The 13380-nt window shown below is 51.4% G+C and overlaps 1 protein-coding gene across 2 annotated transcripts in view; it reads left to right on the top strand.

Annotated features, from left to right (window-relative positions):
- The window catches only part of SEMA4C (semaphorin 4C), a 60277-nt gene that overhangs the window by 34844 nt on the left and 12053 nt on the right, over positions 1-13380 (top strand). For both annotated transcript variants that reach the window (XM_053401542.1, XM_053401543.1), the window contains exons 3-4: positions 12127-12275; positions 12907-12969. In XM_053401542.1, coding sequence (XP_053257517.1) covers positions 12127-12275; positions 12907-12969 — 212 coding nt within the window. The remainder of the gene's footprint in view (positions 1-12126; positions 12276-12906; positions 12970-13380) is intronic.

Here is a 13380-nt window from a genome sequence, read left to right as displayed (position 1 = left end):
TGCTGCAAACACCTGATAATGATCTCATGCTCTGTTTGCAGCTCAGGCAGAGTCCTTGGGGACCTCTTCTTCCTGCTAGCAATGCTGCCTTCCCTTATGTCACCCTTTGCCATAGGGATGCGGGGGGGGGGGGCTTGGGCCAGCGCCTGGCAATAGTCTTTATCCCCTTGTGGCAACCCAGTCTATTTTAGGTCCAAACGTAAGAGGTAGCTTGTGAGGTTTTTGTTTTATACGGTGAATGACTTAGTCTGTGACTGCAGCCATGCTGTGAAGTGCTGCATTTCTCCTCTCTCCAAAGAATCTGGTCTATTTTGGAGAATCCCAGGTTTCGTTTACATTAAGGAACAAGTTTCTAGTCCACGTGAACCTCACAGCCGGCTCTCGCCTGAGTCTCCCCATATTCCTTGAGTCACGCATTCCTTTCCACTGCTTTTCCACTGTTTGGCACTGGGACAGCAGCCACGTGGCCCACCAGCCAAGGGTGAAGAGACTGCACTGAGCATTATTTAGGAGGCCTCCTGTTCCCCTCACAGGGCTACAGAACAGGCTTAACAGTCAATCCCTCTTCCCAAGGAACCCCCTGGAATTGTAACCTGTGAGAGGAATAGAAGTCTCAGTACCCTTAACAAACTACAGTTCCCAGGATTCTTTGAGGGAGGCCAGGACTCTTTAAAGTGATATCATAGTGCTTTAACTGTATGGTGCAGACAGGGCCTGGGCGAGTCAGACAGTTCCTCCCTCTGGCTCGTATTGTCTCTTCACTGACCGGCAGTGGCTCTTTGGGGCGACGAACCAGCCCAGACTTTGGGCTGCACAGGGTTCTTTCAGGGCAGGGACAACAGAGGCGTGGCAGCCCCAGGCGCCCTCCCTGCTCTGGTTTAGAGGATGGGAGTCTCCCCAAACACAGAGGGAGAGGTTAGAGCCATTTATAATGGGAGTAGGTGGGGTGAAAGTGTACAAGGAGGGGCCACGGACCTCCCACCCATCTCGTGCACAGATGACACACAGCCGCCTGCCTGCCTGCCTGCCTCCTCCTCTTCCACTCCCCCTTTTGCTGCTGGGCACCCAGAAGGCGGAGCTGGGCACCCAGCCTGGCTCCAAATGGAGGCACGCCGCTCTAATCCCTCTCCCTCCAGTGGTGCGTGTCAGCACATTCTGCTGATTCACGACAAAGCCACTGATTACAGGGCCGGGCTCCGTAATTGCCTGGCTGGGGTGCTTGGCTGAATGAGACCCATCCTGCCAGCTCTGTTGCAAAGGCCTTGCTCAGTGCTTGAAATGCCCGAGTTGGCAGGACAGCTTTGCTGAGTTGATGCCATGTGGGTCAGTGGGTGGTGGCTGCTTTTTTCCTTGCTGCATTTCCATGTGAGTAATCTGTTGGGGGCTGCATGCCAGCAGTTGGTGCAGCCACCCCCTTTCCTCCGTCTCTCTCTCTCTCTCTCTCTCTCTCTCTCTCTCTCTCTCTGCCACCCCTTTCTCTCATTCTGGCACCAATAACTCTCTCTTCCCTCCTCTGTGTGCCACCCCATTCTCCCTCTCCCTTTCTCTCTCTCTCTCTCTCTCTCTCTCTCTCTCTCTGCCCTCCCTCCCTCTCATTTTGCCACCCATCCTCTGCCCCCTTCCTCTCCTCCTGCCCACCTAGCAGGCTGCCCGAGGAGGGATGGCTTGCTTTCTCCAGAGGTCTGAACTGGTTGCTCACACTGGGCTTTGGAATCACCCCTCTGGTCGCAAGTAGCCCCTTCCTCTCTCTTTTGGGAAGCCTGCAGTTGTTCTTAGCAACAGCCCCTGAGACTGCCTCACAGGACTATTCCTCCTAGCAGAGAGGAAACTGTGGAATGCGCTTGTAGGCCAGCAGCCTTTAAATTGCCTTCTGGGGAGTCTTGGGGATCCCCAATATCTTATCTGGGGGTTGCAGATGGCAATGGCAGACGAAATCTTCCCCAAGAGATGCCTGTCCTCTGTTGTCGGCCTTCCCCTGGAATGCACAGGCATGGAGGAGCCCTGGGGGTGTGTCAGGGCATATTCATTTCACGGTGGTACAGCCCAGTAGCCTTTGACCAGCACACCTTGCTGTGTGCCCTAGAGCATGTGCCAGAGTCATAGAATCATAGGATCTTGGAGATGGAAGGGACCCAAGGGTCATCTAGTCCAACCCCCTGCAATGGGCCCATCCTGCACGACCTCCCAGGTTCCAGCATCTTGCTCAGTCAGGCCAAAAGTCCATCTGGCCCAGTAGGCTGCCTTCCAACAATGGCCAACTGATACTTCCAGGAAGCTTGCAAGCAGAACATGCGTATAGGCAACTGCTCTCCTCTGTGATTTGCTCACAGCCTTTGCTGTGATATACTACCCCTGCGCCTGGAGGTTCAGTGTAGTTATCAGTCATTGGAAGAAAACAGGAACATTTAGCAGACAGTTTGTGCGATGCAAGAAGAACATTTTTCTCATGAACATGTGCAGATGGTTCTGCAGTGTTATCTGAGCAATCTAGAGAGGAACCACTCGGAAGCACATATTTTTAGGTAATGTAAGAATCAGTCTAAGTAGCTTTAGGCAATTCCAACTCAGCCCTCAGCTTGCCAGTGAGGCTATTGTCCTACTTTACAAAAATGTTGTACAAATTGCAGCAGAGGTGGGCTCTTGCAGTTCTCAGCCTGATTTCATGCTGAGGGAGAGGAAAAGGGAAGCAGGGGGAATGAACAGCAGAAAGCCAAAGTGGATGGGGGGGGGAGCCCTATGCAAGTGATCATTTCAGTCTTTGGGTAAAAGTGATCCAGGGATGGGGAGGTGTGGGAGAAAGAAGATAGCAGAAAGAGAGCGAGAGAAAGGGGGTGTGAGAGGGAGAGATGGAGGGGATGGGAAAAGAGAAAGAATCAGGAGAGGAGGATGTTAGAACGAGAGAACAAGGGGGTGTCAGAAAGAGAGAGCCAGAGAAGGCCCCCCCTGGCTTGCTTCGACTCTTGCTGGCTTGCAGGTCCTCCATGGGCAACAGGCTCCTGGCCCCTGCATTAGAACAAGCCGGAGAATGCGGAGGGCTTTAAACACCTCGCATGAGAGACCTGCACACTCAGTATTGGTGATCAGCTGTGAAAGCAACACAGAAGGAAGGCACAGAGCATTACTGCTCTGCAGCACTGCAAATATGACAAATGGTACCAAATCCTGTGTGGTACCAGCACGCTATTCAAGCCATCTGCTCCACCAGGTATTTGGACTTGGTCCTCTCCCACCCCCCACCCCCAGCACCTGCCAGCCTTAATGATAGCTCCATTCCCTGGCTAGACACACTGAGGATCTGTCAGTGTATATTTTGGCAGCGCCTGTCTATCTTGTTCGGATATTTTTCTGAAGTCTTCTTGTAATTGAATCTGAGTGGAGCAGGAGCTGGAGCCAAGGCCCAGGAAAGCAAATTCAGGCCTGCCTTTTCTGGCCCTTGCGCTGAATAAATTTGGTACGTTGATGGCCCAGTTCTGGGCCGATGGATGGCCAGAGGCTGCCAAGGGCACCTGCCCTGACAGAAACAGAAAAGAGGTGGCAACGAGCCACACACATTCTCCCTGCCTTGTCTTCCCTATTAGTTTTGAGAGTAATATTTCTTGTTTCTAAAATGGGAAACATCCAGGAACGTAACTCTCTTTGTGGGGAGACTTGCCCATTACCTTGTATGCTGAGTGGTAAGGCAAGGGCATTCTGCATATGCTCAGATATGCTTCCTCTTCCAGGGAAGGGGAACTTCTTTCAGCCCAACCAAGGGCCGCATTCCTTTCTGGGCAGCTTTTCAGGGGCCACACAGCGGTGGTGGGTGGGGCCAGAGGCAAAAGTGGGTGGAGTAGGCTGGTTTCTACCTGAACACACACGGCCCTCTGTCATTCAGCCAGAGAAGCCGTATCAAGAGAGCTAAGGCACTTTCCAGTCAGGCAAAAACGTGAGGACGAAGTGAAGGGGCAGCGGGGGCTGTGCCCAGTCCCAAGGCATGGAGGGTTCTGGGCTAAGCCTGGCTCAGCTCAAGCCTGCCTGAGGTTGCAGTTCTTGGCTTGCATAGCTGCCAGCCCCCTTCTCTCGTGCAAGGTGGTCCCTGTCCATAGATGAAGGCCTTAGTGCAGTTTTCCCAAACAACCAGCAAATTAGTCTCTTTACAGTCAGAGTTGGGGGCTGGAAACTGCTGGTTTTGTGGCAAGGAATGATGAAGCGGCCCTCTTAGATCACTTCTGCTAGGATGCTGGATGATCTCATTTGGAGCTCAACACCCCCTTGTGATAAGCTGGAGATCCAAAAGAAAGGAAGTGTTTGGAGCAGAATGCTGATCTGGATCTGGATCTGCATTTGAAATATGTAACAGCATTTGTAGCTCTGGCAAGCAGCCCCAAGCAAAGAAAGGCCGCGCTGGCTGCACAACTGCACATGCCAACCTCTCCCAACCTGGCGCCCTCCAAATGACTATAACCCCCATTGGCTACGACACGCTGGCTTCTTCCTTGCTAATCCAGAGCTGGAGCTAGCTAGCCTGCAGTTGTCTCACGAGGGCAGGGCAACAGAAACAGTTGCTGTGGGCGCGACCAAGAGCAGGACACAACATGGGTGTTGTCAGAGATCATGCAACCAATCTGACGGTTTTCAAAATAAATGTTAAATGACGCTGTGGGTTTTCCTTTTCCTTTTTAGGGTGGCATAATTAAGCATGCTTTAGATGAAAAAGCCAGATACTGCCTTGCTCTGGGGCTTTTGAGGGCAGTGGGCCAGTCAGGATGGCACCATTGCAGCTTCCTTCTTGGCCCTGCGCCTGCAGCCTGACACAGCTCAGCGCATTCAGTCGCTGAACGCTGCTGTGGGGGGAGGAGAAAGCAGGGGGCTCTGCAACAAGGGCTGGAAGAAGCCGGCAGATTTTCTGCACAACAGCTTCTGAGCTGGGCAAACCTGGCATTTGGGGAGCAGCTTTCCTTGAGGATCCCCAGCTAGTTTCCACTTGTCCCAGTGGCAGTTTGTGTGGCTGGCATGATAAGAATTGTGAGTGTGCTTGAGGTGCACACATGATGAGAGAATCTCCATTTGGGGGCTTCCAGAACCTTCCATGTCCCCCCTCGGCTTTCTCTTCCCAGGGAGTTGGGAGGGCTTCCTTCCCAGCCTCTCCTGCTGAGGGAAAAGGGCTGATTGAAGCCAGGCGTTTGGGGCTTTTGATCAGGCGGCGTGTTGTGGCAGCTCCAAGGCCTAATCGCTCCCAGATGCCTGACCTCTGCAGCGTCTTTGGGTGCTGGGCAAATTGCAGATGCTGGATTTGGAAGCGCCAGGAAATGGGGAGGGGGGCTGCCGAGCGCTGTGCAGAAAGATTGCTGAGGGAGCTGAGCCAAGAAGCGACAGGAGTTGCTACTGTGGAGGCAGGTTTCCTGGGGTGGTTTGGAAGGGCCCCATTTGGATCCAGCCACTGGCCGTGGGGGGGGGGAGAGAGCCCACCTTCTTCAGGCAACCTGGTTGCTTGTTTGGATGACTGTTCCTTTCCCAGACCCAGGCTGGACAAAGCAACAGCACACCTGCCCCTAACCCTTTGCCTCGGGGTGCTTTGCTTTCTCTCTGGTTAAATGTCAGCTCCTCTCTGGGCTGAAGTTCACATCTTGCATTTTGACACCTAGGTGCGAAATGTCTCATTGTCCAGTCATCTGGATGTGCCAAATTTCAACTTTCTGAGTGGCTTCGAAGTGTCATCAGCATCATTTCCCACCATTTCTGGGTCTTGTGCATGCAACAGGTTTCAGCTTTCTGGCTAGCGTGGAAACAGCATAACTGCATATATAGCAGGGATGCGGAGCCTTCTTCTGCCCAAGGGCCACATTCCCGTTTGGGCGATCCTCCAAAGGCCACATGCCCGTATGGTCACAAGTGGGCACAGCAGTTGCTACCTCTTCCCTCCTCCGTCTGCTTTCCTTCACTGTTGTGTCTGCCCAAAGTCACTTAGCAGGACTGGAGCAGGCAGGTGCAGCGCTTGGCTGGGCTTCTCTCCCCACCTGCCCCGTCTCCTCACTCCAAGCAGCCAGCAATGCCTGGAGATCCAGCATGTGGCTCCCCCCACCCTCCAGCACTGCTTGAGTGCCAACCACATCCTGATGCGTTACAAACTCCCCTGGGGGATCTGCTCTCCGCCACACAGAGGGCTGCCTCTTTGGCGAACAAAGCGCTGCTCTCAAGGCCTGAGCCGGCTGGGGAAAGGGTTCTCTGTCTCTGGTTACACTCTGGATATCCCAGACAATGGTCCTTTGATCAGGTCTGGCAGGCAGGAGCGGGGCTGCAGAGGCCTCCTCCAGGTGGGACGTTTTCCATGGATTCCAGCTGCTTCCTTGCGTGTGTGGGGGTGCCAGTGGGCCCCTCTGCAAATCTACCCACTGGGAGCCCTTTTGACAAACTTACTTTTCCTGCAGCTGCCCTCCCAGGACAATGGGGACATGCAGTAGACCCGTGACAGACTCTGCTTCCAGGTCATTTGTACTCCACTCCACTGTTCCCGACTAACTAGATCTTATGAACTTGGTCACCTTGTAAACTTTACAAGGTAGAGCCTCTGGCCAGCTCTCCTAATAGCTTGTGGCTTATAATGGCACTGTTGTACCACCGTCAGCTTAAAAAAAGGAGAGAGAAAGATGTCCTGCCTCCAGCCCAGCTCTGCCACCTCTTTGTTCTCTCCCAAGACTGAGCACTATGCCAGGAAGAAGCGCCTGGCTTCTGGATCAGGCCCAAGGCCCATCTAGTCCAACATCCTGTTCTCACAGTGGTCAGACAGAAGTACCAGTGGGGATGCCACAAGCAGGACCTGAGTGCAGCTGCCCTCTTCCCACCTGAGATTCCCAGCCACAGATACTCAGAGGCATCCCATTCATTCAGAGATGGAGCAGCAGCCATCAGAGCCATGAGCCACTGGCAGCCCCATCTTCCATTCTCCTTTTGGAGCCACCCAAGCTGGTAGCCGTTGCTGTGTCTTCTGGGAGCAAACCTTGGATTGGGAATTACACCAGCCTTCCCCAAGCTGGTGCCTCCAGGCGGCATACACTGCTCTGCAGCCTGTGCTGCCTGCCTGTGCTTGAGGCTGCTTGCCAGATCTGTCAAGCCTGTCAGTCAGTGTGTTTGTGTGTGTCCACATCAGTATTCCACCGCAAGCACGCTTGTCCCCCTTTCTTTTGCCCATCTGGCTTATCACAGGGGGCGATGATATCACCCAGCCTCCTGGTAGAAGTCATCTAATAGGCGCTGCTTCATTCTGCTTTGCCATGAAAACAGCTGTTTTCAGTCCCCAGCTCTGGCTCTGTAGCTTCCGGTGGCTTATAGAGAGACTAATTTGCTAATCAGTGAGCAGGGGAATGGAAGCGATTTTGTAGGATTAACCTTCCCTGTGCTAGCATAGTGGAGCTCAGCGATGTCCCCGGCCATGCTGGTGACTGAGGCTTGCAGGATTACCCTCTCAAAGAGCGGTGCCAGTTTGCTCATGGGCCACCATTGTGCTGCTGTCTTTCCCAGGAGCCTCTGCTCCTGGTCTTCCCCTCATTTGTGGGATGAGTGGCCTGCATCTGGGCAACAGAATGCGCTGAGACCTTAATCCCCAAATGCAGATTTTTGCTTTTCCCACTCTGATGACTTAAAGACTTTTGACCTGGTCATCACTCAAGGCTTAGAAATCAAGGGAAAGGGTTAACCTGTGCTCCCTGGAGCCTGTGTCATGCATTGCAGCCAAGTCAGAGGGGTTCTTCCGCCCCCTTAAGCAATTCTGCCTTGTCCTGCAGAGTGTTTTTAATTCCTTTGAATCGGAGACATCCGTAGCCTGTTGCTTGACTTACGGAAGCAGCAGCAGCATATGAAAGCGTGGTTTTCTAAATGCGAGGTTTGTGGGGTGCTGTTTCAAATGAACCATGCTTAACATTGAGAAAGGGAGGGAGGAGAGGCAGAGGGTGTTATTGTTTCCTCAGACTGGCTCCTGGCTTGCAAATCATGGTTTGCCTTTACCACTTAGGTGTCAGCTCTTCGCCCAGGGATCCGGTGGTGGTGATTTATTTAATTCATGTATTTCAAAGCAATGCTACAAAAAACAGTTACTTATATAAAAACAGTTAAAACTGTGTGTGTATGTACACGCGCGCATGTACATCAGTATATATAAATCTCTCACGCACACACACACACACACACACACGTATGTTAGAGGCTGCTGCCCCTGCTAAGCTCAGAGGGTGGGCAGAGTGCTTCTGCACTCCTGTTCAGCTTGCATGCTTCTCACAGGCATCTTGTTGGCCACCCTGAGAACAGGATGCTGGACTTGAGGGCCCATTGGCCTGATCCAGCAGGCTCACCTTACATTCTTAATGTTTTGCTTAGATCTCCTTTGGAGAATTGCAGTGAAATTATTCCTCTCAGATTAAAGGAGATGCTGGATGGCCCTTGCAGCCACCCTAAAAGGGAAAGTGGGCAATCCTTGGGTCCTTGCAAACCCATGGTAGCTTCTGTGGTTACTGCACTGCAGGTGGTTAGATTACTGTTCTTGCCCTGCACAGCGGCATTCCCTGAACTCAAAACAGTGGAAGGGGTCAGGACTGCTCCTTTGTTATACTCTGGGATACTAGTGCATATGACTGCACAGCCTCTAGGGCAGCCTTTACCAACCTAATGTTCTCCAGATGTTTTGGAGTACAACACCTATCCTCTGTGTTCCTGGGGCTGATTGGAGTTGTCACCCAAAATGTCTGGAGGGCACCAGATTGGCAAAGGGAAAGAGAGGGGGAGAGAGAGGTTTTTGCTGCTCAAAATGGCCCAGCCACGCAGGGGAATGATTAATGATGTGCCTGGAAGTGATATCATCTCTGCCCTTCTTGTGATGGGCCGGTGATGTTTGTGCGCAAGTGCCGCCCCCACAGCGAAACAGTGTTTGCACCTGCTAGCTTCAAAAATAACACGAAAATTGCTATTTATTTCTTTGAAATGTGTATCCCCACTTAGAAGTTTGTAACCGGAATTCCAGCAGTGAACATAAATCGTAAAAAGAACTACATTAAATAGAATGGCAATTAAAATCAATCACTTGCAGCAGCTGGAACGGGTAGGAATAACGAAAATATTCAAATGCCAGATGGGACATTAAATGACTTGGATGAAAGTTTTTGGCAGACAAAAGAAGCTCCCTGTTCACCAAGAAGCCTCTTAAACTTCACAGAGATGGTGAATCTGTGGCCCTCCAGATGCAGGACTGCTAGCTCCATCGCTGTAACAGGAGTTGGAGTCTCAGCAGTCTTGCGGGGGGGGCACAGATTCCCCATGCTGTTTAACATAGTGGGGTTATCCGGATGTTTGGAGTACATTGTCAGCAGATGCTGATGACACTCAGCTCTATTTCTCCTTTGCAGGTGAGGCAGTGGAAGTGCTGGACCAGTGTCTTGCCTCAGTCATGGACTGGATGAGAGCCAACAAAGTGAAGCTCAATCCAGATAAGATGGAGGCGCTGTTAGTGGGGGGTTCCCTAGACCGGATGGCTAGGAGATCGCCTGCTCTTGATGGGGTTACACTTTCTCTGAAGGAGCAGGTTCATAGCTTGGGGGTTCTCCTGGATTCATTGCTGTAAGCTTGAGGCTCAGGTGGCCTCAGTGGCCCAGAGTGCCTTCCATCAGCTTCAGCTGGTGGCCCAGCTATGCCCCTATCTGCTCAGGGTTAGTCTAACTACTGTTGTCAGTGCTCTGATAACCTCAAGATTAAAAGGTAAAGGTACCCCTGCCCGTACGGGCCAGTCTTGCCAGACTCTAGGGTTGTGCGCTCATCTCACTCTATAGGCCGGGAGCCAGCGCTGTCTGGAGACACTTCCGGGTCACATGGCCAGCGTGACAAGCTGCATCTGGCAAGCCAGCGCAGCACACGGAACGCCGTTTACCTTCCCGCTGGTAAGCGGTCCCTATTTATCTACTTGCACCCGGAGGTGCTTTCGAACTGCTAGGTTGGCAGGCGCTGGGACCGAACGATGGGAGCGCACCCCGCTGCGGGGATTCGAACCGCCGACCATGCGATCGGCAAGTCCTAGGTGCTGAGGTTTTACCCACAGCGCCACCCGCGTCCCTAACCTCAAGATTAGATTACTCTCAGCCCAGCTCACCTCACAGAGTGTTTGTTGTGGGGGAGGAAGGGAAAGGAGATTGTTAGCCGCTTTGAGACTCCTTAAAGGGAGTGAAAGGCGGGATATCAAATCCAAACTCCTCTTCTTCTTCTTGTACTGCAATTTGTTATACGTAGGGCTGCCTCTGAAGACAGTTCGGAAACTGGTGCAGAATTCAGCGGTCAGGTTGCTCACTGGAGCAAGACGGTCTGAGCACATTACACCAATCCTGGTGCCACTTCATTGGCCACTGATTAGTTTCCTGGGTCAATTCAAAGTGCTGGTTTTGACCTATAAAACCTTAAATGGCTCTGGACCGCAATACCTCAAGGACCACCTTTTTCCATATGAACCTACCCAGACCCTGAGATCATATTCTGAGGCTCTTCTTCGTGTGCCTCCTCCGAAAGAGGTCCGGAGGATGGCAACACGAGAACGGGGCCTTCTCTGCAGTGGCTCCCCGTCTGTGGAATGCTCTCTCCATAGGAAGTTCGCCTGGCACCTTCATTATACACCTTTACGCAACAGGTTCCTTTTTAACCAGGCCTTTGGTTAATCCGATTTACATCCTATGCCCTTTTAAAATGTTTTTTTTGTGTGGGAGGGGACTATTGGGTTGTTGTTTTATATTTTTATTATGGTATTTTGTGGTTTTATATCTTGATTTTATTCTGTGAACCGCCCTGAGACCCCAGTGTATAGGGCAGCATATTAAATAAGTAAATAAACAAATAAATTATTATTATTACAAGGTTCAAGTCAGAGACAAAGGCCTTAATTGTAACTTTGCCCCTGTGTGCACCATAAATTTAAAGCATCCTCCCCCCAAAAAACAGGATAATGGAAACAGGAGTTTGCCCCAGAACTACAATTCCCAGCAGCCTGCAAATTTAAGAACAGTTTCCAGAGCTTGGGGGGCGGGGAGGAAGACATGCTTTAAATGTGTACACAGCCAAAGAAGGCACCCAGCAGGCTTTTCTCTGGAAAAGGCATTCTAACAAACAGGCACCACCACCAAAAAGGTCCTGCCTCCTGTCACTATCACCCCTGATGGCAGGGGGACCCAGAAAAGTTTGTCTGGTGCAAATTCAGTAAATTGCCAGCTAAGTTATGCACAGAATAGACATACTGAAATTAATAACCCCAAGTTAGTGATGTCCATTAATTTCATGGGTCTACCCAGACACTATCAGGGATCCAATGCAACAGTTTCTCTAGTGGATCACACATACCATTGTGTAGCAAAGGTAGAGAATTGTAGAGTTGGAAGGGACCCCTAGGGTCACCCACTGCAACTCCCCCCAAGCAGGAATCCCAACTGGATTATACATGATCATACAACTAGTTTCCAGCAACCTGTTTCTGCATTCTCTTGCATATTGCTAGCAGAACAAGTATCACGCCACAAGGCTCTGTCCTTGTGCTACATGGGATGTTACACTCTTACGGATTCTTCCTCCAGAAAGATTCTTCCTCCTATGTATGGGACTTGCCTCTTCAGTGCTGCCTTTTAACTGAGATTTTCATTAGCTTGGGTGTGGCAGAGCAGCGTCTGAAAGTATTCTGCATTCTTGCTAATGAGTCTATTATATCTTTATATCTTCTATTGTGTGTTCCCTGCTTTGTGAGGGTGTTGCCTGAAAAGCCACTGGGACATATCTCTCTATCTGTCTGTCTACCTCTCTGTTAAGCACAAACAGGACCGGGATCTGCTGCTAGCAGAGAAGCAAGAATCCTGTTGTCCTCTTTTAACTTTTTAAAACATTGTTGATGTTTAGTTTTTATTACATTGATAACCCACCTTCCCCCAAGGAGCTCAGGGTGGTATATATGCTTCACTCATTCCCCATTTCATACGACGACACTGCGAGGTAGGTTAGGCTGAGAGATGGCGCCTGGCCCAGAATCACCCAGTGACCCTCGTGGGCCTGAATGGAGATTTCCCTCCCAGACCCAAGCTCAGCACTCTAACCACTGCACCACACTGACCCTTAACGTTGCCTGCTCTTCCCTTGCAGACCTGAGGGAAGTGACGAAGCGCTTCTCCAAGATGGGGGTGTTCAACTACACAACACTGACCCTGGCTGACCCCAAAGGGCTGCTTTACGTGGGGGCTCGAGAAGCCATTTTCGCCCTCCGCACCAACAGCATGGAGCTTGAGGAAATGGTGAGTTGCAGATTGGGCTGTCTTGGGAGGTGCTACACAGATGCATTAATCACAGAGATGCCTGCCAAATCTGCCTTTCCCAACTGGGTGCCCTCTAGTTTTGGGGACTGCAACTCCCATCAGGCCCAGCACCATATGGCTGTGCTGGTTGGCACTGAGGGGAGTTGCAGTCTCATCAGGTTGGGACGGCTGTGCCAAAGATCCATCTCGTTCTTTGACCCGTGTTCTAGCAGTGCTCAAGAATCCCCAAAATGGGCATTTGAAGGCCAAGAGCGCTTGCTGTGCTGCTCTTGCTTCCCAGCCGTGTTCAGCTATCAGGACTGGCAGCCATTGGGTTGGTCTGTCCTTACATAGCAAGCTGTCTTGTAGAAAGCCAGACCTCTTGCCCACTCTTTGTCTAAACTAGAAAACTGCAAATGCTGCAGCCTTTACTCCTAGGGAAGTTGCTCCACCCCCCTGATTGTTTTGGTTGCTCTTTTCCAACTCTAAAACACCCTTTTAAAATGCTTTATCGTGCTGTTTGTGGCTGTGATTGTGTGACTTTCCTGTTTAGGCAACATAAACCACGCCAAGCCCTTGTGATAGGGTGGGCTTCATAGGATGCTTAAGAATAATTTCTACTTCTTTGCAGATCCATTGGGAGGCTCCAGCAGAGAAGAAAGCAGAGTGTATTCAAAAGGGCAAAAGTAATCAGGTAAGACAGGACATGACCCTGGGGATCAGGGCCATAACTCAGCCTCCTCCAACCTGGTGCCCTGCAGCTGCTTTGTACTACAACTCCCATCAGCCCCAGGCAGGACAGCTGTCCTACATGCCACTCAAATCTGAGCCAGTTCACGTTTTCTTCACTGCAGACTTCTAGACAGGGAAACAGAGAGGTGTCTCCCATTGCTTTTTCGGGGGTTGTTTTCAAGAGCTGTCCTTAAGAAAACTGAGGCTGGCGTCTGAGACCTGCACCCCGTGGGGATCCTCTTGCCCCATGGATCTCCCACAGAAGGATGGGCCTTTGTCCCTACCACCAAACGTCTCTTGACAGCGGTGGGCAGGCAAGCGTAATATTGTCATGGCTTGTCAGGCACCTGCAGTGAGGAACTTGCTGCTCTCC

The sequence above is a fragment of the Podarcis raffonei genome, chromosome 8 (assembly GCF_027172205.1).
Source record: "Podarcis raffonei isolate rPodRaf1 chromosome 8, rPodRaf1.pri, whole genome shotgun sequence".
Lineage (NCBI taxonomy): Eukaryota > Metazoa > Chordata > Lepidosauria > Squamata > Lacertidae > Podarcis > Podarcis raffonei.
Note: the sequence above shows the minus strand (reverse complement) of the source record. Positions and strands in the feature narration are given on the sequence as shown.